Source organism: Acipenser ruthenus, chromosome 4, assembly GCF_902713425.1.
Source record: "Acipenser ruthenus chromosome 4, fAciRut3.2 maternal haplotype, whole genome shotgun sequence".
NCBI classification, from domain to species: domain Eukaryota; kingdom Metazoa; phylum Chordata; class Actinopteri; order Acipenseriformes; family Acipenseridae; genus Acipenser; species Acipenser ruthenus.
Window position 1 is genome coordinate 63,036,220 of NC_081192.1, and position 25,953 is coordinate 63,062,172.

At 39.3% G+C, this 25,953-nt stretch overlaps 1 protein-coding gene across 1 annotated transcript in view; it reads left to right on the forward strand.

Moving 5' to 3' along the window:
• The window catches only part of LOC117399948 (collagen alpha-1(XXI) chain), a 66,778-nt gene that overhangs the window by 27,757 nt on the left and 13,068 nt on the right, over positions 1 to 25,953 (forward strand). Inside the window, exons 10-21 of the mRNA XM_059022636.1 lie at positions 540 to 593; positions 5,431 to 5,475; positions 6,130 to 6,183; positions 12,197 to 12,250; positions 14,129 to 14,182; positions 16,003 to 16,074; positions 19,719 to 19,754; positions 20,582 to 20,626; positions 20,710 to 20,742; positions 21,050 to 21,196; positions 21,288 to 21,342; positions 21,601 to 21,789. Coding sequence (XP_058878619.1) covers positions 540 to 593; positions 5,431 to 5,475; positions 6,130 to 6,183; positions 12,197 to 12,250; positions 14,129 to 14,182; positions 16,003 to 16,074; positions 19,719 to 19,754; positions 20,582 to 20,626; positions 20,710 to 20,742; positions 21,050 to 21,196; positions 21,288 to 21,342; positions 21,601 to 21,789 — 838 coding nt within the window. The remainder of the gene's footprint in view (positions 1 to 539; positions 594 to 5,430; positions 5,476 to 6,129; positions 6,184 to 12,196; positions 12,251 to 14,128; positions 14,183 to 16,002; positions 16,075 to 19,718; positions 19,755 to 20,581; positions 20,627 to 20,709; positions 20,743 to 21,049; positions 21,197 to 21,287; positions 21,343 to 21,600; positions 21,790 to 25,953) is intronic.

A 25,953-nucleotide genomic window follows, 5' to 3' on the forward strand; every position in this document is an offset into this window, starting at 1 on the left:
CCGTACTGATTGAGCCATTAACACTACAGTATACAGCACCTACCATTGTATGAAGGTTTCCTATTCAAGTTATAATCAGGCACAGCCATTTGCTTCTGGGATTTGATTTGAGTTCAGGTTAACTCTAAAGGCCATTTTGGATTAAACTAAATCTGCCCTGGATAAATCCCCCTGTCCTGACTACCACAGTATTTTTGCTCTGGATTTTTGCAGTTTTACCATGCTTTTCCCATGTTTATTAATATGCTTTATCATACCTCTCTATTCTTTACAATGCTTACCTATGCTTTACCATGCTTTCACTATGTTTTATTACATGTTTTTACTAGGGTAGACTTTTATAAGGGTAATTTGATTGCACAATTATATTCAACCAAACAATAGTGTTGAAATGTTTCACCGTCTCCTAGAAGATCTATATAAACTGTAATTAGTATTGTGTTACTGTATAATGATTCATTATAGGTTCAGTTCAATTTACTTTCTATTCTTAATGTACATATTCAGTGCGTATTTACTCAGGTTGTTCTGTTTTTCAGGGAGAGAGAGGTGAACCAGGTGAACCCGGGACAGATGGACCGCGAGGACAACTGGTAGGACAGCTATCTTTAGTAGTGGTGTATTGCTTAACAACACTTTCACCTGTTTTATGTGAGTCTATATGCCTTGACTTGTGATTGAAGCATGACTTACTTCATGGGAATACATTTTGAATATAAGAGAAATGTGGTTGGAATCCAGTTTGAATTTAAAATGATAATAATAATAATAAATTTATAGTGAATTCAATTCATTATTGATTTGGAAAGCAATTCAAATACGGTCATTAGGTGTTGATTCATTTTGTTCTATTTCAAAATTCACTCAACGTGTGCATAGGGGTGGTATTTACGAGTTTTCAATAAGGTAAGAGATATTTTGAAATATAACCAGATATTGGTATCTTGGTGAGCATAAGGTACATTTTGAACCCTGGTAACACATTTGATATTACAACTCTGTTAAAGCTAACTAGTAATTGATATAATATTTTTCAACCTTTCCTTTGTGTACTAAAATGTTACCTACTCTTAACTATTGACCAATTGCCCTAGTTGTTTTAGTTATGATGTACCATAAACCTGAAACCTTTCTTGCTCATTATCCAAGGAGGCAGACATGGGGAATTATTTGTATGTCAAAACATGCAGGCAACCAGGACAACCTTTACCACCACAATGATACCCTATTCACACTAGACAATTAATGCACAATCAAGGTTGAAAACATGTTGCTTGTACAATGATCTCTTGTAGTAAGAGTGCTAAATTAAATATAATTTGTAACACACAGAATGTGGTAGGCAGCCGATGGCAGTAGGTAATTTGTTCCAGCGGACCGGTGAATTTGTTCCAATTTAGAGCTCTTTCTATAATAAGAGATAAGCATTGAGCCAGGAAAGATAAAAGCTGATGTGGTCTGTGTCTTGCAAGCACTTTCTTAGGAGGCATGTATTTTCTTTTTAAATCATCTATCTGGTACACTAGGTTAAAGAAAGCTCTGTTTGTGAGCGTTGCTTTCCGGTCCAGAAGTCTTGCACTTCCTTGGTCATATCACATTGAAAGTGAAATTGATCCCTTCAACACCTTCTTTCCTGTCATTACCCAGCCGGCTGCTTCCTTTGATGTCTGACATGCATTTCAGCCAGGAACGTGACTTGACCCCTGTGAACAGGATAGCTGAAGGGTTATGTGAGACCAGAAAATACAGATACACAGTATTGGGGTATGAAGCACTTTATTAGTGAGTTTATTATAAATATAAAGTTTGAACAAACAAAACACTTTTAAATATCAAAACAAAACGGCACAGTGGCCAAAATAAACCAACACTAAATAATAAAAACAAATACTGTGCGATACAGTGATCAGCTCGGTAGCAGTTTATATATTTTAGCTTTCTTTCTCCCGACTCTCTCTCCTGTTCTCTCCACACTGAACACCCAACCCCAAGTGTGAGAACCATCACTGTTAAGCAGCTGTGCCGGGACTTGATTGTTAATCATTCAGTCTGGCTCCGGCACAGTATGCATGTGAAGTAATTGTGACTTCCCCGTTTTCACATACCAACTTACATTTTAAATCACCCGTGCTACATAACCCACACTATACGAAATAACCCAAAATACACCCAGGGGTAGGGGTACCCCGTCACAACCCCAAAGACACTGTTGAGGTAATGTGACACAGGAAGTGAAACAGTAACAGACTTCTTCAAAGGCAAAGCAAAAATATATTTAACCTAGTTTCGTACCAGATATGATTTTAAATGAAAAACAAGTTTCCTGTGATTCAAAACTGCAAATGCAGGACCTTTATATCGATTGAATTAAGATTTATTTTGTAAATTCCTCAAAAAAAACTATTTTTGTTTTTGAAACAGATGTTACTGGCCCCATTTTTAAACGTTCTTGTCATTTTGCAATGACCCATATTTACTTTATGTGGGACAGTTTTTCTGGCATGTGTAATCGTATTTTACAGTGGAGCTGGATTTTTTCCATTATATAAATTCATATCAACAACAAAATTGTACAGATTTTATTTGTGGGACAGGATATATCAAATCATACAGTAGCAGACATATTTCAATTGTTAAACAAAAATATATTCATGAACTGACAGCTGTTGCGGTCAGCAGACAGTTATTGCTTCCATAAATGTTAAAAGTCAAGCTTTTCATTTAAATTCTGTGCCACATGTAGCAACAATGAAAGATTCACCATGTGTGTTTGCCAAGGCAGCACTTTTGCAGCTGCTGGAAGTTGGAAGGCACCTGAAAGGTTCACAATTTAGCTGATAATGGTAAGCATCCATTCTCTAAAAGAATTCGGTGTACATTATACTCATTTAGGCATATTTTTGTTTTAGTTTTTTTATGAAAATGCAGCATGCCAGCTAGGCCTTACACATTATTTCCTATTGGGTTATTTGAAAGTTTACATTCAGTTCAAAGGCTACTGAAAAATAAGCCTTTGGTGTTTAAAACATAGGTACTGTCTATACTGACATGAATCCAAATGTTGGTATTAAAAGTTCCCTGTATAAACTGTCGATTTTAAACAATTTACAAAAATAAATACACTTTTCCTGCTAATCGACTGCTGTTGTGCTTTCCACACTGAGCTGCCAGAACTAGCGATGAAGGCAAAGAGAAGACCACCCAAGAATAAATCCCCCCTTTTTTTAGCCCTGAATAAAACAGTTTTCTTTTTAATAATAATCTGTTTTAAGAAAAAAACGAGATCTTCCTCATCATAATTATTTTTAATGCTGGAAGTGGAAATATCAGGTCATATTGCTTTATTCAGGACATATTGCTTGACCCTCAGTCCTAGATGCGCAATCACCCACCACTCCGGGCATACTAAAGCAATTCATTATACAAGGTGTCTACTGTTCGACAGTTGTCACTATAATTGTAATCGCTATGCATCTTTGGGTAGTTTAAATGGAGGGTTAAAATTGAGGTTTTCACAGACAGGAGGTGTAGGGCCAAGGGTTGGACATAGCCGCAGGTCAAACTGTAAGAGATTTGAAAGGAATACCAAACCACAGCTGTTAAACCAAAAAGCACCCCCACACATACACACATGCTTCTAAAACTGTAAAAATCATTTAAAACATGGTCTGAACTGTTCTCCCTCGATCCCACAAAAAACAATCCAACTCGTTTGTGTACTGGGTTGTGTAATTAACCTAAAATGGAGTGCATATTGTATTCAACTGCGTAAATTATTATTATTATTATTATTATTATTATTATTATTATTATTATTATTATTATTATAAACCGTAAACCACTCAAGTCAAATCTTGACTTTGATTTCATCTGCAGATATATTATTGTTATTCTTAATATTATAACAATACAGTGTTTGCAACTGGAAAAATATTCTCTCCTGCAATCATGCACTGCATTGTTGCTTTTTAATGCAATTCCAGATCACAAGCACTGTATGTATTCCCATTCTAGCACTGTGTTTTTGTTAAAAGAAAAAAAGATTTAAAATGATTCATTGAGACTTGGAAAACATTGGGCCTGTGTGGGAGTCACAATTCATAATTCATGTTACTCTCCATTGAAACCCCATTGAGGGCTGCTCGTGTGCAATCATTTAATATATATTTTTTTATATTAAAGCTTTGAAATGAAGCGAACATTGTGTATCAACACAACTGGGAATAAGAGAAAACATTCATGACATTTTGAACATTTCATAATCATCCATCATCTAGCTAACATTTCAAGTAAAAACAGGAGCCACACGCTACCGGTAACACAGTGTTTAAATAAAGAGTGTTGCCAGTTTTAAATAAGGGAGAGTACTGTACTTCATATTTGTGACAGCTGTCCAATTGGAATCAGGCTGTCGAGGCCAACACGACTAACATAAGCTGTCAAATTGTATCCAATTGTAATAAAAGTTGGTTACCCTATTTGGACTATCAGAATCTGGGGATGTATGTAGGTCATTGTGATTTTCTTCATATTAACGACATCTTTATATTTACAGCTGTGGCTAGGACTATATGTAATATCATACGTGTTCTTCACTGTCAATGTAGTCGAGCAAGTAAAAAACGTCATATCCCAATGCTAATTTTTTATTGAACAAAACAGTAAATACATGTTCATGATCATCATTACTAAGAGTGGTGAGATAACTTTACCAAATTTACAGTGTTTTACTTTTCATATTTTGTAGTACTCTTGTACATACATTAACAAATTCTGGCATAATAATACAATACTTGGCAACACTGAAGTTTGTTACATTCAGTTGCTGGGCTACTATATTTCAAGTTATATTCAAAGCACAGCCGTGAGAGTAATTTTGAAATGAAAATCACCTGCAAACAATATGAAATATATATTCACAGTGGTGCCGTATTTAGAATCAGACAAGGCAGAGCCATGTGTAAAAAATGCAGGCCAAAAACAGTAGTTTAATAAGAGTTTTAAGTAAATAAATAAATTCATATGTAAATACATTATTTGAGACAGTATCTTTGTTAAAAAGAATGATAGATAGGAATGACACTAAAAATTTTCAAGTTTATAATTTAAAAAAAGATCATATAGAAACACTGGGTTACAGTAGGTTCACAGTGCTTCTGAAATTCAGACACCCTCAGGGTGATTTTGTGCAACCACATATTATAAATGACTTCTATATAATCTAATGCATACACATTTGTGAAATATATTAGCAGTTCGGACTTGCTAGCATTAGGGTGCTGGAAGTGGAAGCATGCGAAAGTACTGTATAAGAAAATATCCATAGTGTTATTAACACAAACCTGCATCATTCAAATCACTGACTTATTCCTCCTGTTATCATAAGTTTCACACATGTATTTATAGAGACTTTCTTTCTCTTGTTGTCAGGGCTACCATGGTCTTCCCGGACCTTCTGGACCTGTGGGGCCCAAGGTGAGGGATCATTCATGGTCAAAAATAAAAACTCTTGCTGTTAGAACTGAATTAGAGATTACAAATTAAACTATACAGAGTAGAGAAAGCTTTAACTGTGGCTTCCTGGTACCTTACCACTTTCTGGGTCCCATTTTCAAAAATCCACATTGTGTGTCTAACTGCAAACTTAACAGGTGCTTTTTAAGCTCCAGAGATTGTTGTAGTATGTACATATCTGTGTGGTTGTGCGTGTATTTCTTTATTTTTATTCTCAACATAGCTGTCTAGAACTAAGTGCATAAAATCAGGGGAAAAAACTTTCCCCGTCTAAACATAGGATAGGGGTGACGTGTGCTATAGAGAGAGATACACACTTATCAACAACACAGAATAATGTTCATTATTTGACGTTTTTTAAATCCATCCAGATTTGTTGTGTAGCAGTTCATAGTAAATCATTTTGATGAAGGATTAGTTTGGGAAAATAAACAATAAATAAATGCAAGAAAATTGACTCTTTAAGTGTAAGTCAAATCAGACTTTCTGTCACATCCTTGCTGGCTTGCTTTGGGGTTGTGGATAAAAAAATCTAAAATGATCAGTGGTGAAATGTAAAGGGCCATTGGTGATGCTAAAAGTTAAAAGAGTGCTTTTTTTTTTAATTTCTTACAGGGGGAGCGTGGTATCACTGGCCCCAAAGGAGCAATGGGACCACAAGGACCACAGGTTGGTTCTCTCCGCCTGCCTGACATGTACTGGTAACTCATGTTACCTATATCCCATTGTACAATACATAGAGCAGTCTTCCTTTTCTCTGTCTGTTACATTGTTATGCAGGAGCACAGCGATGTGGTTACTCTTACCAGCAGGTGATGTGGTTACTCTTTTCCATGGGGATTTTACCTTCCTTTTTTATTATGCAAAAACAATGCAGTTATACGCTGCATTATAGCCTGCAAGACTTAGTCATAGAAAACACTTATTGATCTTGTGAAGAATGTGTGTATGAAGAATACTGTATATGCATTTGCTTTTAATTTGGACTGTTTAGTACAAAGAAATCCAAACCAGACTGTAATAAGCAGTCCCTTGGTAATATGGTGGTTTCACACAGTAGCAGGTGAGATTCACTTCACTGAAAAACATCCAGTGATGGGTAGCAGTACAAGTAACTCAAGTTAATGGAAAATAATAAAACTAACAGATGATTATCTATCATTTTTGTAGGCTAAACCACTGATCTCTATAAAAACACTGGAACACTGATAGTGGTAATTTAGAGAAGCCATCGTCGTTATTTTATACTCTGAGGTTGAGAGCATATTTAAAGAACTGACCTCTATAGAAACACTGTGGACCCAAAGGTTATGAGAATACATTTTCCTGTTGTATTTACATCACAGATAACGTCACTTTTGGGAGTATAAAATAGCTTCATGCTGGCTGCTACATTTTGCTTAATCGAAGCTTCTCTTTGGTCAGTGATCCGTGATCTAAACCTTAAGAAAAGCTTCAGTATGTAAGTACAGTATTATAATTAGGAAGCCAGAAACATGTACACTCCCTTACAGCGATGTTTCTTAGCGAGTCAGATTCAGATGACAACCTCAGCTGCTAATGTAACCTGTTCAGATAGGATAGGCCATTTGTTAGGCATGTTTTATGACAGAAAAACAATGTGATATACAAACTGTCCTAGCACACACACAGAATATACAAACTGTCCTAGCACACACACAGAATATACAAACTGTCCTAGCACACACACATAATATACAAACTGTCCTAGCACACACACGCACAATATACAAACTGTCCTAGCACATACACACACAGAATATACAAACTGCCCTAGCACACAGACATAATATATAAACTGTATAGATTATATTTTTCTTCTACTGGTCCAATGTTGTATGTTTCTTTTTCAAACAAAAGGGAGACTGTATTTAAATAGACTGACTTCTGTTGCTTCTGACACAAATTAAAGATTGCTGACATCATTTGCTGCATCTCTGTAGATCCAAATTGCTATGCATAAAAGGTAAAAATGTGTATATGTTCTCAGGATTGTTTATCTTAAGTGGTCTTCATGTAACATGTCATGTGTTTAAGTTATGAAAATATGTATTTAGTCTGTGGAAAAATCTCTCATTCCATCATAACATTCACCCCAACATTTGACAGAATATACGGCATTGATCATAAGCAGCCATACTAGTAGGACACTCAACAAACTCTGATAAATATATGCTGAACAAATTCACCTATTAACATCTTCTAGGCCTATATACAGTACTGCACAGTCGATATATATATGTATATATAAACTGAGAACAATAAATATACTCTCAGGATATATGTGCTACAAATAAAGGCTAATGTTAACCCAATCCCTAAATCAGCCACTGCACCTGCTCCTAAAATGCTCTGAAGGTTCCAAATGAATGGAACAAGGACAATATTTTGGTAGAAATTAATTGCAAGTCATTTAGGTTGGTTTCTTTTTTTCTCTTAGTAAAAATAAAGAAATAACAATGCAGATGCTCTATGAAAATAGACCTAATCTGTATTAAATATAAAGTGCTATGAAGCACATGGCATAGGACTTAATTCAGAGAGGGTAAACTGTACTGGAGCTATGCTATTTTGAGATCTCTACACAAAGCAAGTATGTTTAAATATTTCTGGGGTGTGTCTTAGGAACACATGTCTTGTTTTACAAACCCAACATCTACTAAAGCCAAGGTACTGTGGTTAGTGAAATTTTATCTTTGGTAAATGATTCATTGCTGCCCTCTAGTGACCATGTGAGGCACTGTATCTAACATATCCGTATGTGGTGTATGTGCTTACTCCAGTATGTATTAGTAACTTCTATTTTATAAAAAGAAGAAAAAAGTTTATTTCTCATTTCAAAATGGAATTCTTTACTTTATAAAAGAGAGTTAATTCAAGACTGTAGTACAGTACATGAAAATATGTCTTATTAGTCTGCTCAGATCATAGAAAGGTTGCCTTATAATATTTATTAAGGTTAAGGTTGTCTAGTATTAACCTAATTAAAAATAATAATGCATATCATTTTGTTGATTCGTACTGTTGTGTAAATAAATAAAAAAAACTAAATACAATCAATATCATATAACTAGTCAAATTACTGGTGATCACTGACTATAAGTTTAGTTTGGGTGATTACGATATATATATATATATATATATATATATATATATATATATATATATATATATATATATATATATATATATATATATCTTTAAGTGCCAAATACAAGGTGTTGTCTGTTGTCTTTGCTGTACACAGAGTCCCTTCTCCGATAAGACCCCACTTAACACAGAAAACATTAAGAATTATTGTAATGGCCTTTGACTAGGTATGTCTTCAGAAGAATTGACTCACAGTGGTCAGACTGCACAACTGAAGCATCTAATCTACCCAAACTGAAGTAGTGTCAGTTCCCCACTATCAATCAGCAGCTTCCTCTCGGGGCTCTTGTACTGAAAATGTTGTTAAAGTTATGACTTCATCACACACTGTCAACTTACCATGCCCTGCAACAACCATGCTTTGTCTTGGCTTACTTAATACAAGATATTTGGCAAACAACTCAGTTTTAATTAACAATTTTATTCTTGAAATTAATTTAGACATTTTTACTTTAGTTGCGACGTGGTTGAAGCAAGACGTAGAGGTAGAGGCCTGTCCTTCAGGTTTTTCCTTCTGTCAGAAAGCGCGGCTTAAGGGACGATGTGGTGAATTTTTGTCATGAAAAAACAGAGGTTTATACATCATTTGAAATCCTATCTTTTATGATTTAAGGCCAAACTCCTATTTTGGCTGCTGTCATTTCTCGTCCCCCTAGAGCCAACTCTTCTTTCTATCTGAATTATTAGGATCTTACTTTTAGGTGATTTTAATGTACATGTTGATGTCGATAGATATCTTCTTGGTAGAGATTTTCTTCTGTAGAGTCCTTGGGTTTTAGTCAACATGTTACTGGTCCTACTCATATTCATGACCATACATTAGACTTGGTTATCACTCATGGTCTAATTATTCAGAATCTGTCCATCAATGATCTAACGATTTCAGATCACTCTGTGTTTGTCTTTGAAATGTTATTACCCGACTCTATGAAACAGTCACTATGCTGTATTAAAACTAGATCTAAATTGATCAACTCCTAAAAAGTTCCTGGTAGCTTTGTCTGTTTTAGATTTTACTCATTCTGGAGCGGTCGGAGAGTTGATAGATAACTACAGTGCTTCCCCTTTGTAATGCTGTAGTCCGAATAGTTAATGCTATGTCATAGAAAATGCTATTTGTGTTCCGCCTTATAACGACACTACTAGTGTTATTGTAATGGCATTATGGGGCAAATGGGAGCCATGACCGCCTTATACCTTGTTCTGCAGTATAACAGGCGGCCTTATAAAGGGGGAGCACTGTATAATGCCACTCTGACAAACACCATGGATACTCCTGCACCCTATAAACTTAAGAAACTATCTACAAAAAGATTCTCCCTGATTAATTATTATTTATTTATTTCTTAGCAGACGCCCTTATCCAGGGCGACTTACAATCGTAAGCAAATACATACAACACATATACACAAACATATGTGTTGCAAACTAGAACACAGATGGAGAGCTACTGGACTTCGGTACATTATCTAACTTGGAAAAATACAGGGCTGCGTTGTCTCTAGCTAGATCTGTCTATTATTCTGATCTTATTGACAAGATTAACAAATCCACAATTGGAGTGTGTTACACAACATAGTCCTCCAGTAAGCTGTGACGAGTTTGTGAATCATTTCAATAAAAAAGAACCAATCAGAAATCTTGACTTGTGAACAAGAGCTGGGCGTCATAGTTAAAAATACAAAACCCACAAAATGTGAATTGGATCCCATTCCGACTACACTTTTAAAAGTATTTCCAAAAATAAATACCACAGTTTTAAATATTGTTAACAGGTCTCTTTCATCAGGTATTGTTCCTAATTCTTTCAAGACAGCAGTAATAAAACCTTTGCTCAAGAAGCCCACACTTGATCCCAATGTGCTTAATAACTGCAGACCTGTATTCAACCTTCCTTTTTTATCCAAAGTGTTAGAAAGAGTAGTGGCGGAGCAACTTAACGGATTTCTTGTTGCCCAGAACATTTCTGATGTGTTGTGGTCCTCTGACGAGGGCTCGCCTTCGGTTCTTGTTTTACTGGATTTAAGTGCAGCTTTTGACACCACTTATCTGTTTTAATTGATCGTCTTGAAAATATGGGTGGCCTGTCAGGTACTGTCCTGTCCTGGTTCCAGTCCAATCTCTCTAACAGGTTTCAGTTTGTTAAAATTGGACCTCTTTTTTGTCAAGGGTTACATGTGGGGACCCCCAGGATTCGATTCTACACCCAATTCTATTTTCTCTTTATATGCTACCCTTGGGTAATATTATTCGTAGACATGGAGTTAATTTTCACTGTTACGCTGATGATGCTCAGCTTTACCTGTCCCTCAAACAGGGTGATGGATCTGCTGCTAATATTTTGAATACCTGTCTTGCTGACATAAAAAAATTGGATGTTTAAAAACTTCCTAATGCTAAATTCAGACAAAACAAAAGTGATGATACTGGGACCTCAGAAACAATACAAGAATATACACTTGTCTCATTTTGTACTTTTTTAGAGCAGAAATAAAATAAACTTGGGTGTCATTTTTTTACCCAGGTCTCTCATTCTGAGGCACACATTAAAAATGTTACAAAAATCTATATTTTTAATTTAAGAAACATTGCCAGATTGAGAGGTATTGTTTCCAGACAGGATGCTGAGAGATCAATGCATGCTTTTATATCATCAAGAATTGATTATTGTAATGGTCTTTTAATTGGTATTGGTAGCAATGTGACATCTCGTCTGCAACTTGTACAAAATGCTTCTGCAAGAGTTTTAACTGGGTCTAAAGGTTGGTTCTTATTTCAGACTCCGACATCATTTCTGGTCTTCGACCCTGTGTGACAGGTCGGAATTACGTCATGCACACTCTTGCGATTTGTGTCTTTTTTGGAAAGTCGTACAGCCTTTTCTCATACGTCTGCGACCTGAAATTGCATAGGGTCGGATAATGTTGAACATTTTCAACATTTGCTGCATGGTCGAAGTGAAGCTGCACAGCTTTTATAGCTGTCTGCACCTGATGTATCGCATTCATCCGCGAGAAAAGTATGAACCAACCCTAAGAGATGAGATCATATCAGTCCTGTGCTGGCATACCCTACACTGGCTTCCCGTCCCATTTAGGATAGATTTTAAGGTGTCGTTATTAACCTATAAGGCTCTAAGTGGCCTTCCTCCACCTTACCTTAAAGATCTTTTAACACCATACGTAACCAATCGGTCACTCTGATCTGAGGATGCCAGGTTACTTTCTATACCCATTATTGAGAAAAAAACTGATAGATGCTTCAGCTATATGGTACAGAAATTATGGAATGACCTGCCCAGTACTGTAAAGGAACTGTTATTTTTTATTCTTATTATTTTTTACTTCGTGTGAAGCGCTTTGTGGCAGCCCTCGTTAAAGGCGCTATACAAAAATAAAGATTGATTGATTGATTGATTGAACACATGCTGTGCCACCCTCCTTTATTGACAGGAGTGGTAGGAGTAGTGAATTAAATATAATAACACTGAAACCACTTTTTTTCCATACAGGGTATTCAAGGACCTCTAGGTCCACCTGGGATTGAAGGGCAAGAGGGACCCAAGGTATGATATAAAATGTCTAATAATTTTAATCAAATTATCCCTACACGCCTCTCATAAATATCTGGTTTGACACAGGAGAAACACTGGATCATCTTTTCGTTGCATTTTAAAAAGTATGCTGTTTCAATTTAAAAACTAATAGAAAAATGTTCCTGTCTGCCATTGGGAGGCAGTGTGGTCCAGTGGTTATAGTCCCGGGATTGTAACCAGAAGGTCACCGGTTCAAATCATCGGTTCAGATCCTGCTACTGACTGGCTCACTGCGTGACTCTGAGCAAGTCACTTACCTCCTTGTGCTCCATCCTGTGGATGAAATGTTAAATCAATGTCCTATTGTAAGTGACTTTGCATATAATGCACAGGTCACAGCCTACCTCTGTAAAGCACTTTGTGATGGTGGTCCACTATGAAAGGTGCTATGTAAAAATAAAGATATAATATTGTTTATGTAACTTTCATAGGGATTCCTAAGCCTTTATCCTGCGATAACATAATACAGTACAGGTTGGAACAAGTTTTCATCAGCAACAGCAGCCTGTCGCCCAAATAAGTGTTTTGGGTGAAATCACACCTAGAGCAGAAGCGGCACGTACTGTGGCCAAAACACTTGTCATATAATACTGGTAGCTCTAACTCTACTGTAGGTAGCATCAGTGTACTTGGAGAGAACAGCCTACCTCGACTTTATGTCAGCTGTCGGAAGACAGTTTTATCTTTGCACACTGGATATATATATATATATATATATATATATATAGATATATATATATATATATATATATATATATATATATTTTAGCTCAAAGAGCCAGCTGCCCAACGTTTCGATATGCTGTACATATCTTTATCAAGGGAACCTGTGTTTGAATCAAAACAATGGAGGTATTTATAGGTTTTTGACGGCATGACAACTACTTGTTATTATTTTCATTCAAATCCATGATTTATTCTTACATGATGTAATGGTGTTCTATATATTGTGACATCATTTTTACTTCTATCTTTGAATCTGTATTAATTCTAATTAACACTACTTTATATAAACTTATATTTTTTATTATATCATGCAATGCTGGCTCTGAGGATCATTCTAGATTTGGCCTCCCCAGCGCATCAGCATGCACAACTTTTGAATGAATTTTGTTTATTTATTTAAATGTTATATATTTATTGAAGTTAATTAGTTCATTCTTATCTGTTGAGTCCCGCTGGCATAATCGTGTTCAGTCTATTTATCCATTTACTTTCTTTTATTCTTCTATATGTCGCATTGTCTAATTTGAGCTGTTCTAATACTACAAACTTTACATCATTTATGTCATGTCCCTGACTGGTGAAGTGCTGTACTATTGGTTCATTCATTTTTTTTTATTTCTAATTAATGAAAGGTGGTTCTGAATTATTTTATATAAAGTAGTTCCAGTCTCTCCAACATATTTAATTTCATCACATTTTTCACAGGCTATTCCATAAACGACATTGCTATTTTTACAGTAGGTATTAGTTTTTAGTGGATATGTGGTGTTCTTATGTTTAATTATATTTTTACTTTTGTCCATGTATTTACACACTTTACATCTACTAGTGCACATGTTCGTAGAACCTATTTTGTCAATTATTCTTTTATGTTTACTGTGAACTAAAATATCACCTAAATTAGCTTTTCTTTTGAATGCTACAACTGGGGCCTTAAGATATACTTTCTTTAATTTTTCTGAATTATGTAGAATCCGCAATATATATATATATAATATATATACAATTAAGTACCAAATTGACCTTTAGTTGAACAGTGTCTTTTTAATTTGGTTAAACTCTGCTGAAGATCAAACAGATTAAATATCCAACAATGACACTACTGTCTGTATCTGTGTTCAGGGTGTTCCAGGGGTGCGTGGTGTACCAGGATTGACAGGTCTATCAGGAGAAAAAGTAAGTACCTGGTAAAGAGCCTCTGGATCCTAAACATACCACAGGTAGGGATAGGGACTGGAGTTCAAAACACTGCAGACCAACACTGTCTTTGAACGGTCTCAATACCATTGCTAAGTAACTATATGAATCCATATTAATGAAATGAGGTCTGTGAAACAATCAGGTATTAAGTAAGTAATATGTATTGGCAATTTTAGGTTTACCTGCACTGTTTAGGTCATTAAATAAACCCCTGTGTCTGCTACATTTAAAAAATGGTTCCATTCAGACATGTGTAAGTTTATTAGCCAGTCAGCTGCCAAATACATTTCATTACTGTTTTGAACACACAGCCATCGTTCTTGTCACTCAGTCTGATTGCAATTAGGTGTACTCAGACATAATCACAAACTACTTAGTGAAAATGAATTCTTTCTTTGATCCGGACATTCAGCTTTAGCAGTCTCTTCCTTAAGAGAAATGTTTGAATTATCTTTTAATATTATTGTTATTACAACGTTTTGACACCAGATGGAAATCTGAGCATTAATGTTGTACATCTCTGGTAAATGTGTATTTGCAGATGTGGCCTTTATTAGGTAGAACTTTGCAAATGCTATGCTCTATCATTTCCTATTAAATATATGGCAGTCTTGCTCTGACGGTATAAAGTAAATTTCGCCCAAAAAGAATATTACAAATGGAAATCAAGTATAGATGCTATAATTTGTATACTTACAATGTAAAGACTCTGTATCATAGTTTAACCTTCATAGTGTTGTACGTGCATTCTTTTTCAATTATAAACAATTTATCCTTACCTGAAAATGTTTTTGTGTTCTTCCAGTCTCTTGGTTTCCCATTTTGGAGAGACCTGCCTTCTGCTGGGTTAACTGAGCAAATTGTTCATGTATTTTCGATTTAGGTCGTGGAAATAAAATTCTAGCCATCAATGCGCTACTTGAAGTAACACGGCCTTGTTTTCCAAATACTGCCACCTTGTCAGTGGAGGAGAATGACACTCGGGTCAGCTTTTTTCCTAAAGTGACTAGTAATGATAAAGATTCTTAGAGTCATGTTTGTTATAAACATTTGCAAATTATTAATTAAGAGGTGCATTTTCAAGACCCATGGTGCTGACCACAGTCGAGAATAAAATAATATATAAAAGATAATATCTAGTCTACACATTAGTCAAAGTTATGTTGTAGCCCTAACAATAATAATACATCACATACAATTAAAAAAAAGGTGAGATGCTGTTCAGCTTGTTCATACCTCAGTTAACAACCAGAGCGATCTTGGTATTTAATTTTCCTGTTTACAATTACTGTTGCATTAGCCATTTTATGAAACTTTTAAAACAAGGTTGTTTTGGTGTCTAAAAATAAAAAAATAAACATGTGTAAAATCAATAGGCCACTGAGTGCATTCATCCCATACGTGATGTCAGGCAGACTGTGACCTGAGGAGCTACTGTTACAGCTCGGGAAATTTTGAGTGAGAATAATAGGTGCACCGACTGACTTTTATCAGAGTGTACAATACTGCTACATCACCAGAAAGAATGAAGACTGGAGGCAAAAATGTGAACCACCAAGCTTCGGAACAGATTGAAATTTCTGAAAGCAGTTAATATTCTGAATAAGTACTGAATGTTATTTCATGTGATCTGTGAAAACAGCACAGCAAGGTCCAATGCATGTTGCAGGAATTGTTACAACGTATATGGGCTTGATACTGTCTCTTTAAATTAGAAAGGTAGCACTGTTCATGATACTAGGATAGTCTTGCATTAAATCTCAATGCTGAGTTTAATTGTGTTTTCATTGTTAAAGGGAATGCCAGGAGAGCAAGGACTCCAGGGTTTACCTGGACCAATGGGCAATCCTGGACTAAAAGGACATAAGGTGAGAAACTACCATTAAATCATTTTGCTGATACAAAGTAATTACCTTTATCAACCCTGTACACAAAGAATAATGTGGAGCTGTGGTAAAGTGGTTTGCAGTGCGCAGGTGTAGTGGTGATGTGCTTATGAAGCAGAAGACAGACAACAAAGTTCACAATCCAAACAAGTTTTATTTTATAATCCTGGTCTGGTGACCTGTGATATGGTAAGTGGTGCGGTGCGACACAGATATACAATGTCCAGACTGTTTTTCTCCCAAGAAAAATACTTCTTTTTATTTTTAAACAAAACCAATACCAAAAATAATCCAAAATGAAAAATAATAATCCACCCCTCTATCAGCAATGATATCGGGGTAAAACAGAAACGGGGTCAGTTCTCAAAAAGGTAAATAAAAAAGTCACTCCTCAACCACAATCCTCCGTGCACGAAAATGTGCTCTTGTGGTCCAGTGATCGTGGTGCGTGCGCTGTGTTGTGTTGTGCTGTGAGGGGCATGCTCTGGGGTTTTTGCTCTTGGTTGACAAACCGCTTCAGCATCTGTTTCAAGGTCTGATTAAAACATTCCACCAAACCGTCCGTCTACGGGTGATAAACGGAGGTTCGGATCGACTTAATTTGCATCAATTTGTATAATTCTTTCAAACATTGTGACATGAAGTTCGTTCCGTGATCAGTGAGGATTTCTTTTGGAATCCCTACTCTTGATATAATGTTTACTAACTCTTTAGCAATGGCTGCGGCACTAGTGGATCTCAATGGTACTGCCTCTGGATATCTGGTCACGTAGTCCACTACTACCAAAATGTGTGTATATCCAGAGTCAGACTGGCTCAGTGGACCCACTATGTCCATAGCAATGCGCTCAAAGGGAACTGAGATTAGGGGCAGTGGGACCAGCGGGGCCTGGCGAACCTGCCCCGGCACTATTTGCTGGCATTCCGGGCATTCCGCTACATATCGCGCCACCTCACTAAAAACTCCCATCTATAAAATCGAGCCAATATTCGTTCCCGAGTCTTATCGATACCTAAATGGCCCGAACAGGGGACGTCATGAGCCAACCGCATGATCTCACGTCGAAAAGACTGGGGAACAAGTAGATGTGTTACAATCTGGCTTGTGCTCGTGGCTTGGGATACTCTATACAGTAAGTGCCCGACAATAATGTGGTGGGGATATGCAAGCGGCCGGCTATCCTCTACATCCTTCCCCTCGATAGACCGAACCTGCCCCCAGATGTGTGCCAGCGAAGGATTGTTCTTTTGCTCCAAAGCTAGGTCCACATCTCGGTCCCAGAATTTCGGGATATCGAGCAGAGCTAAAGTAGCTTCGGCACTGGGGGCCTCAGTAACCTGCCCCTGCAGGTCACACTGGGTCCCAACCCCCTTTCCCTTACATTTGACAGATCCTGAGGCTTCTCCCACCAAACCCCAGCCTTGTTTCATTAATGTTCCTTCCAATTTTTCAACCCTTCGCTCTCTTTTTGTTTTTTTTGGGCGAAATCGGGACTGGAACAAATCGGTGTGCAGCGGAAAAATATTCCCAGTAGTTTCCCCCGCTGCTCCCATGGTCTTACCGGAGACTGGCTTTACCGTTTTATTAATCATGCTGTCAAAATGGGGCCAGTCTCGACCTAAAATAACTGGATATGGCAGCTTCTCCGCCACAGCCACGATTACGCGGCGGGTATGACATCCAACAGTCAAATCTAATTTAGTTAGGGGGTAATCCTTGTTATCCCCATGAATACAGGAAATGACCACGACCCCTCGTGACCACTAAGGTACCCTCTTCAATAGATCTTGCCTAATCAAAGTCTTTCCACATCCTGAGTTCACTAATGCGTGGGTGCTCACCTCACCAACCCGTACATTAACAATACAAGGCCCCTCCTAATCATTACCCCTGGACTTACCTGGTGCTGTTAGAACATAATGGGAGGTCACCCCACACTCCATGGTCGCCGGACTACCCACTGGGGGTCGTTCTCGCTCTCCACTGTGTTGGAGGGAGGCCGTCCATGGGGTGACATTACAGTGCTGGTCCGTGGGTAGTCGGGGTGAAACAGGGTGGTGGTGGTGGTGGTGGTGTCACCGCTCGTGGTCTATTGGAGGCAGGAGCAGGTGGGGCAACCACTGGAGCGGCAGGTAGAGCATCCTCGAACCCTTCAGCCAATCTGACCACTGCCTCCAGCGTGGTGGGACGGTGGCGACTGACTCAGTTCCTCGTGTCTGGCCCCAGCACCTTCACGAATTGCTCGATGGCAATGAGCTCAGTGACCTGCTCTGGCGATTGGTGCTGGGGCAGAGCCACCCGGTCACGTGGTCCACCAGATGTTGCGCCACCATGCGGGGTCGCAGTCCTGGGGGTCGCTGGTATTCCCGGAACCAGCGACGGTAGTTTTCCTCCGTGATGTCGAGTCGCTGGAGAATGGCCTGCCTCACTCGATCATAGTTAAGTGCGTCTTCGTTGGTTAAGGCTTGTAAGGCTGCCTGGGCCTCCACAATCAAATTGGGCCCCAACTGGGTAGCCCATCAATCCCGAGGCCACTGCGCTGCCGTTGCCTGCCTCTCAAAGGCTACCAGATAGGCCTCGGGATCATCCTCCAGTGACATTTTCACTACCCTTATCCTTGGTACGAGTGGCGTTGGTTCAGTCACCAGTTCCACCCCCCGATTGGCTTCCAGGAACATGGCATGCATCTGCTCCATCATGGTTGCCATTCCCTCCTGGTGTCTTCGCTCCTGTGCCTCCAATATCGCTCCCAATGCGGCGGGGTCCATCCCAAATCCCTCTTCTGAACACCAACTGTGATATGGTGAGTGGTGCGGTGTGACAGATGTACCTTCCCTCTTACACAGCGCCCTTTCTAATCGGGAGGGAGATTTACAGGATCGATCCTTTCTCTGTCTATCACATGACCACAAAGAATAATCCCAGGCAATACACAGCAATGTCTGTCTAAACACAGTTTGAAAGAATAAACACAGTAGAACACACACAAAGACACACACTATTACAAGTCCACAGTGAGTGCTAAAGTGCTCCTGGTGAAATACAATTTATTCGTGCACAGTGGTGAAGTGTTGTCCGGGTTTTGTGCTGGCTTTAAGCGACTGCTTCGGATCGTGTTAACCATCTAATAAGAACAAACAAGTAGATTTTAGACACGACAATAACAAACAAAACACTCACGGAAAGTTCACAGTACTCCTTTCTCGGGTTCAGCTTAGCCATAACAAAAGGAACAGATCACCTCGCTACGTCCCCTTTTGTACCATCAGTCACGCCCCCTTGGTTAGCGAGTGCAACCGCCTCTCCTTGTTGCCACATCGCTTCCCTTCTGGGTCACTGACTTGCTGTACAGTAGCTCCCCCCCCTTTCTAGATGGCTGACTTCTACTTATCCCTGGGAATTAATTTTTAGGCCATCCAGTCCAGGGCACTCCGTTCCCTTTACATAGTGCCCTCACAGGTCGGGAGGGAGATTTATAATAAAGATTAATTCTTTCTCTGTCACAGGCCTTTATTTTCTTATTTGCTTTTAGAAGATATACAATTGTGTCTCTGTAATTGTGTACATTTGAACACAAATGACTTGTTTTTAATTCAATACATTTTTTATATGAATGTGTTTCTAGGGTGAAACTGGAGACCCCGGAGATAAAGGAAATCAGGTATTTTCTTTTGTGGAAGTTTTTTTAAATAAAAAAAACACGAGACACTCTTTTTTATATAAATGTGTTTATTTTTTGCACATAATTCTAAGTGATTGCTCATTGTGCATGCCCTGGTGAGGAATTTAATTAAATAAAGGCATATTTCCATTTCTAATTCAGATGCTAGCACTTGAAAGAATTCATTTGATATTTATCTGTAACTGAACTTTTCCAGATTCTTTATTGTACTTTATTCTATATTCTACTTTTTTATATCTTGCCATGGAAACAGAAGCCTACAAAAGGATGAGTTTTGTGGGGTATTTATACTTGAAAGCACTTTTTATACAGTCTGCTACATTGATTTTAGTTCAGTAACTATAACTCCTCCTGTGTGGATGAGCATGAACAATCAATTAACTTCAGAGCATAACTTATGCTTTAATGCTTATTCTTTAACTCTGGTGCTCCCTGCTGTTTTATTTAATGCATTTTCTGCTTTCTTTTGCCACCTGGTGGCAGGACCAATGAAGTGCAGCTGATTCAATGGTAGTCAGAAAAAAACAGAATTGCAAAGCTGCTGCATTTTTGCGTCATCTCACTGCCACAGTCTTGCAACAGATTCAAGCGTGGTGGAACTGAGTTCATAACAACTGTATGCTTTTGGTCCAGTCAATTTTAGGTGGCTTTAGGAAGCATCATCAGAGAAGCATTATGTGATCTGTGAGCTAGCAGTTTAATCTGCAAGTCCTGGAGATACGAAGGTCCAATACCATAGCCTTCTCTGAGTTCACACTGTCTTGAGATCCTTTTTCTTCATCTTTTTTAATGCCATATTATTTCAGGGTGATCATGGTGTGGCTGGAAGTCCTGGAGCCCCAGGAGTACAAGTAAGCTGCCTTTCATGTACTGTAGTCTCTTATTTTAATCTTAATCAGTATAACTTCTAACCAATTGTGTCACCATTTCTCAGGGCCAAGCTGGACGGGATGGAGAAAAAGGAGAGGTGCGTAGGTTTTACCTAATTATTCCAATTTTACCAATTTTTTGCTTGTCGTTTCGCAATCACCACCATATTTTTATTTGGGGTGTTACAACCCAGACTTGTCTGACGCCTGACGAGTAGCGGTAGCTGAAGCATGATAAGGAGAACTAGCCCCAGCCAACCTTACTCCCTAACCCCATGGGAGGACAAGGACAACTGTTTGTTCAAATTCCTGGGAAACTGACCGTTTCTATAAAAATGGTTTTACATCTTCTGTGCAGCAATACTATCTATATCTGTATCTTCAGTTTGTTTTCTTGATCCTCAGAAAGGCAAATCTGGAGATGCTGGAGGAAGAGGGACTCAGGGGAGCAAGGGAGACTTCGGACCAATTGGACCAGTTGGACCTCGTGGACCTCCAGGACGAGAAGGGTTACCAGGACACCCAGGCGTACCTGGGTTTCCAGGGAAACCTGTATGTACAGCACGCCAGGTTCCTTGATTAACAAGAAATACACTGAAGAGATAACAATATAGACTCATTAAATACATTATTTATTTTTCAGGGAAAGCCTTTAACAGATGAACACGTAATAAAGCTGTGCACTGATGTTCTTAGGAGTAAGTACTTTATCTATTATTGTTATTTGTGCTACAGCTTGTAGACCATGAACATCTTATAGATGTGTTCAATGGCACATTTTCCAGTCACGAACCTGGCCTTCGAAGAGATAAAACATGTTTTGTTAACAAATTGGACCATTTAGGAGTGCATTTGTATTCAATCCAAAAGGCACGTGATCATGGCATACTTTATATAGTTATCAAATCTTGTTTTCTAATTTAACTCATTTTCTAAACATACATTGTGTTCCCTAGACCAATTACCTCAGTTTCTTCAAACCATGAAACCTACGTGTCAACAATGTGAAACAAAGCCAGGGTCACCAGGTTCGCCAGGACCGTCCGGTCCCCAGGGACCCACCGGAAGCCCCGGGTATCCAGGAAGGGTGGGAAGGCAGGGGTACCCAGGGGCACCCGGAATGCATGGCGCTCCAGGAATAAAAGGTAACAAAGGCTATGGCGAACATACTGACCTCAACATTGGTCACAAACTGCAGCTGTAAATGAAACAAACACAAGGAAAGGGAGATTGTGTCTAACTAACCTGATTTTTTTGAGGATGCAACATCAAAAATTGATAATTGGAAAGCATACGACATGGTTTATTTAGATTTCCAGAAAGCTTCTGACAAAGTCCCGCATAAAAGATTAATTCTCAAACTGAACACAGTAGGAATTCAAGGAAATGCATGCACATGGATTAGGGAGTGGTTAACATGTAGAAAACAGAAAGTACTGATTAGAGGAGAAACCTCAAAATGGAGCGACGTAACCAGTGGTGTACCACAGGGATCAGTAATAGGTCATCTGCTATTCCTAATCTACATTAATGATTTAGATTCTGGTATAGTAAGCAAACTTGTTAAATTTGCAGACGACACAAAAATAGGAGGAGTGGCAAGCACTGTTGCAGCAGCAAAGGTTATTCAAAATGATCTAGACAGCATTCAGAACTGGGCAGACACATGGCAAATGAAATTTAATAGAGAAAAGTGTAAAGTACTGCACACAGGCAATAAAAATGTACATTATAAATATATGGGAGATACTGAAATTGAAGAAGTAATCTATGACAAAGACCTAGGAGTTTATGTTCACTCTGAAATGTCTTCATCTAGACAATATGGGGAAGCTATAAAAAAGGCCAACAAGATGCTCAGATATATTGTGAGAAGTGTTGAATTTAAATCAAGGGAAGTAATGTTAAAACTTTACAATGCATTAGTAAGACCTCATCAAGAATATTGTGTTCTGGTCACCTCATTACAAAAAGGATATTGCTGCTCTTGAAAGAGTGCAAAGAAGAGCAACCAGAATTATCCTGGGTTTAAAAGGCATGTCGTATGCAGACAGGCTAAAAGAATTGAATCTATTCAGTCTTGAACAAAGAAGACTACGCTGTGATCTGATTCAAGCATTCAAAATCCTAAAAGGTATAGACAATGTTGACCCAAGGACTTTTTTGACCTGAAAAAAGGAACAAGGACCAGGGGTCACAAATGGAGATTAGATAAAGGGGCATTCAGAACAGAAAATAGGAGGCACTTTTTTACACAGAGAATTGTGAGGGTCTGGAACCAACTCCCCAGTAATGTTGTTGAAGTTGACACCCTGGGATCCTTCAAGAAGCTGCTTGATAAGATTCTGGGATCAATAAGCTACTAACAACCAAACGAGCAAGATGGGCCGAATGGCCTCCTCTCGTTTGTAAAATTTCTTATGTTCTTATGTTCTTATCTGCAATCCTACTTATTGTGTATTCCAAGTAGCATTAGACCACGGAGATGTGTGTGTGTGTGTGTGTATATATATATATATATATATACACTGCTGTGCAAAAGTGTTAGACATGTTGCATTTTTCTACTCTGATGCATTATGAGCATCAACAATTTACTCAAAGCCTCCACTAGTGTTTTCTACTATTATAACAACCTTGGCATGCATAAAGAAGCAAAAACATTGAGTGAAATAGCTCGCATCACTTGATTTTCAAGGTGTGGTGTCTGAAGCATAATCAACAAGTACAGAGAAACATCATCTGTAATTGACAAACCCAGGACCCAACATCATCTGTAACTGAAGACCCAAAAAGCTGTCTAACAAGGATGAGTAATACTTGAAGATAATATCCTTAAGGAATAGAAAGAAGACAAGCGTTGAATTCACAACGGAACTGGCAGAAGGCACAGGTGTCATCGTCCATCCATCAACAGTCCAAATCACCATGTTCCATAGCCCAATTTCTGTGTTCTTGTGCATATTTGAGCCTTTTAGTCTTGTTCCCCTTTCTTGACCGAGGTATTCTTACTGCAACACATCCTTTAAGTCCTGATTTCAAGAGTGACCTTCATACTGTTGATTTGATGTTGATGTTGAGCCTCACCCAGCAGCTGAGAGACAAGGTCACCCAGGTGAAGAGGGAGAGCAGGGCTGCAGTCAGTGTGCTGAGAGACGAGGTGAAAAGACTGTAGCAGAACAACCAGGCCATGAGGAGCGAGCTGGCTGGAGTGAGAGAGGAGATGCAGAGCAAAGTGAAGAGCATGACCAGGGAGCTGAAGTGCCTGAGAGAGCAGCAACATAGGCACACAGACCCCCTCCACACCCACCCTCTGAAAGAGCAGTGCACCCCCACCATACAGCAGCCCAGGACCACTGTTACACCAGCCAGTGCCGGCAAACTGACCCACACTGACACACACACACACACACACAATGCCCCCACAACACCTCCCACACACACTGACACACCTCCCACACACACTGACACTGACACACACATTGCCCCCACAACACCTCCCACACACACTGACACACACACTGTCCCAACAACCCCCCCCCCCACCCCTCCTCCTCCAGAAACACACACACTGAGTTTACGCCCATTCTTAGCGAGATGGCCCCTGAAGCACAGACCCCCCCAAACACAGGCTACAAAAGAGCCCAGTGCCGAGGTGGCCATTCTCATTGATTGAAATGGGAAATACCTAGACGAGCGGCGGCTGTTCCCAGGCCAGCGTGTCGTGTAGATCAGGTGTGCAAACACAGGAGAGCCTTACAGCTGCTGACCAGGCCCACCCTGGGGTGCCACCGCACCATCCACACCAGCACCAACGACCTGGCCTCACAGTGGGAGGGGGTGGCCAGGTCAGTGAGGAGGTTGGCAGAGAGAGCCACGTAGTGCTTCTCCGACGGCATCGTCGCCACCCTGTTGCCCAGACACAACACCCCCCAGCACATCATCAACGGCATCAATGTGGAAATCTCCAGAGGCTGCGCAGAGCTCCCCAGCGTCCACCTGGCCCACCACCCAACCCTGAGCACCCCGCACCTCTATGATAGGGTGCACTGAAATCAGCAGGAAGTCAAGATCTTTGCCAAGACCCTGAAAGACTGCACCCTGAGCCAAAACCCAGCCAGCACCTCCCCCCTCTACAAGTACAGGTGCTGGGCACAGCACAGGCAGGAGCTAGGGTGGAGACCCCCCAGGGGAACCCCCCACACACAGGCTAGACATCACCAGCCCATACTGCGCCCCTCCCAGGCCAGCCCAGTCTGGCCCAGCCCGGCCTGGCACAGGAACCAGATACAGCACAAGGGCAAAACTGGACAGCACCAGCAGAGCTACACTGCAGGCCTCACCCCAGCTAGCCAGCCCTGCCCCCACTGAGCTGGGGTAGATCAAGCAGCTCCTAACCTCATCTGCACAAGACTGATGAACTAAGAACATCTGCTTAATGTACATGAAGCCTATATAACCAACAATGCACTGTATATAGAGAATAAGGGGGGAAATATATATATATATATATATATATATATATATATATATACATTGCCTTGCAAAAGTATTCAGACCCCTGACCAATTTTCTCATATTACTGAATTACAAATGGTACATTGAAATTTCGTTTCTTTTTGATATTTTATTTTAAAACACTGAAACTCAAAATCAATTATTGTAAGGTGACTTTGGTTTTATGTTGGGAAATATTTTTAAGAAAAATAAAAAACTGAAATATCTTGCTTGCATAAGTATTCAAACCCTGTGAACCATTAAAGTTGCTGTCACATTTTCTGGATAAAAACCCCACTGTTGAAGGATCATTGATCAGGCTGTGAATCTGAAGGAAAATGAAGACCAAAGAGCATTCTACACAAGTTAGAGATAAAGTAATACAAATGCATAGATTAGGGAAAGGGTACAAAATAATATCCAAGTGTTTGGATATCCCAGTGAGCACAGTTGGATCAATAATCAGGATGAGCAAGCTACATCACACCACCCAGGCACTGCCAAGAAAAGGCCGTCCCTCAAAACTCAGCGCTCAAACAAGAAGGAGACTTGTGAGAGAAGCCACAGAGAGGCCAACACTCACTTTGAAAGAGCTACAGAGTTCAGTGGCTGGGAGTGGAGTAATGGTGCACCAGTCAACCATATCAAGAGCTCTGCATAACACTGGCCTGTATGGGAGGGTGGCAAGAAAGAAGCCGTTACTCAAAAAGTACCATCTGAAAGCACGTCTGGAGTTTGCCAGAAAGCATGAGAGTGACCCAGCTGCGATGTGGGAAAAGGTTTTGTGGGCAGATGAGACCAAGATAGAGCTTT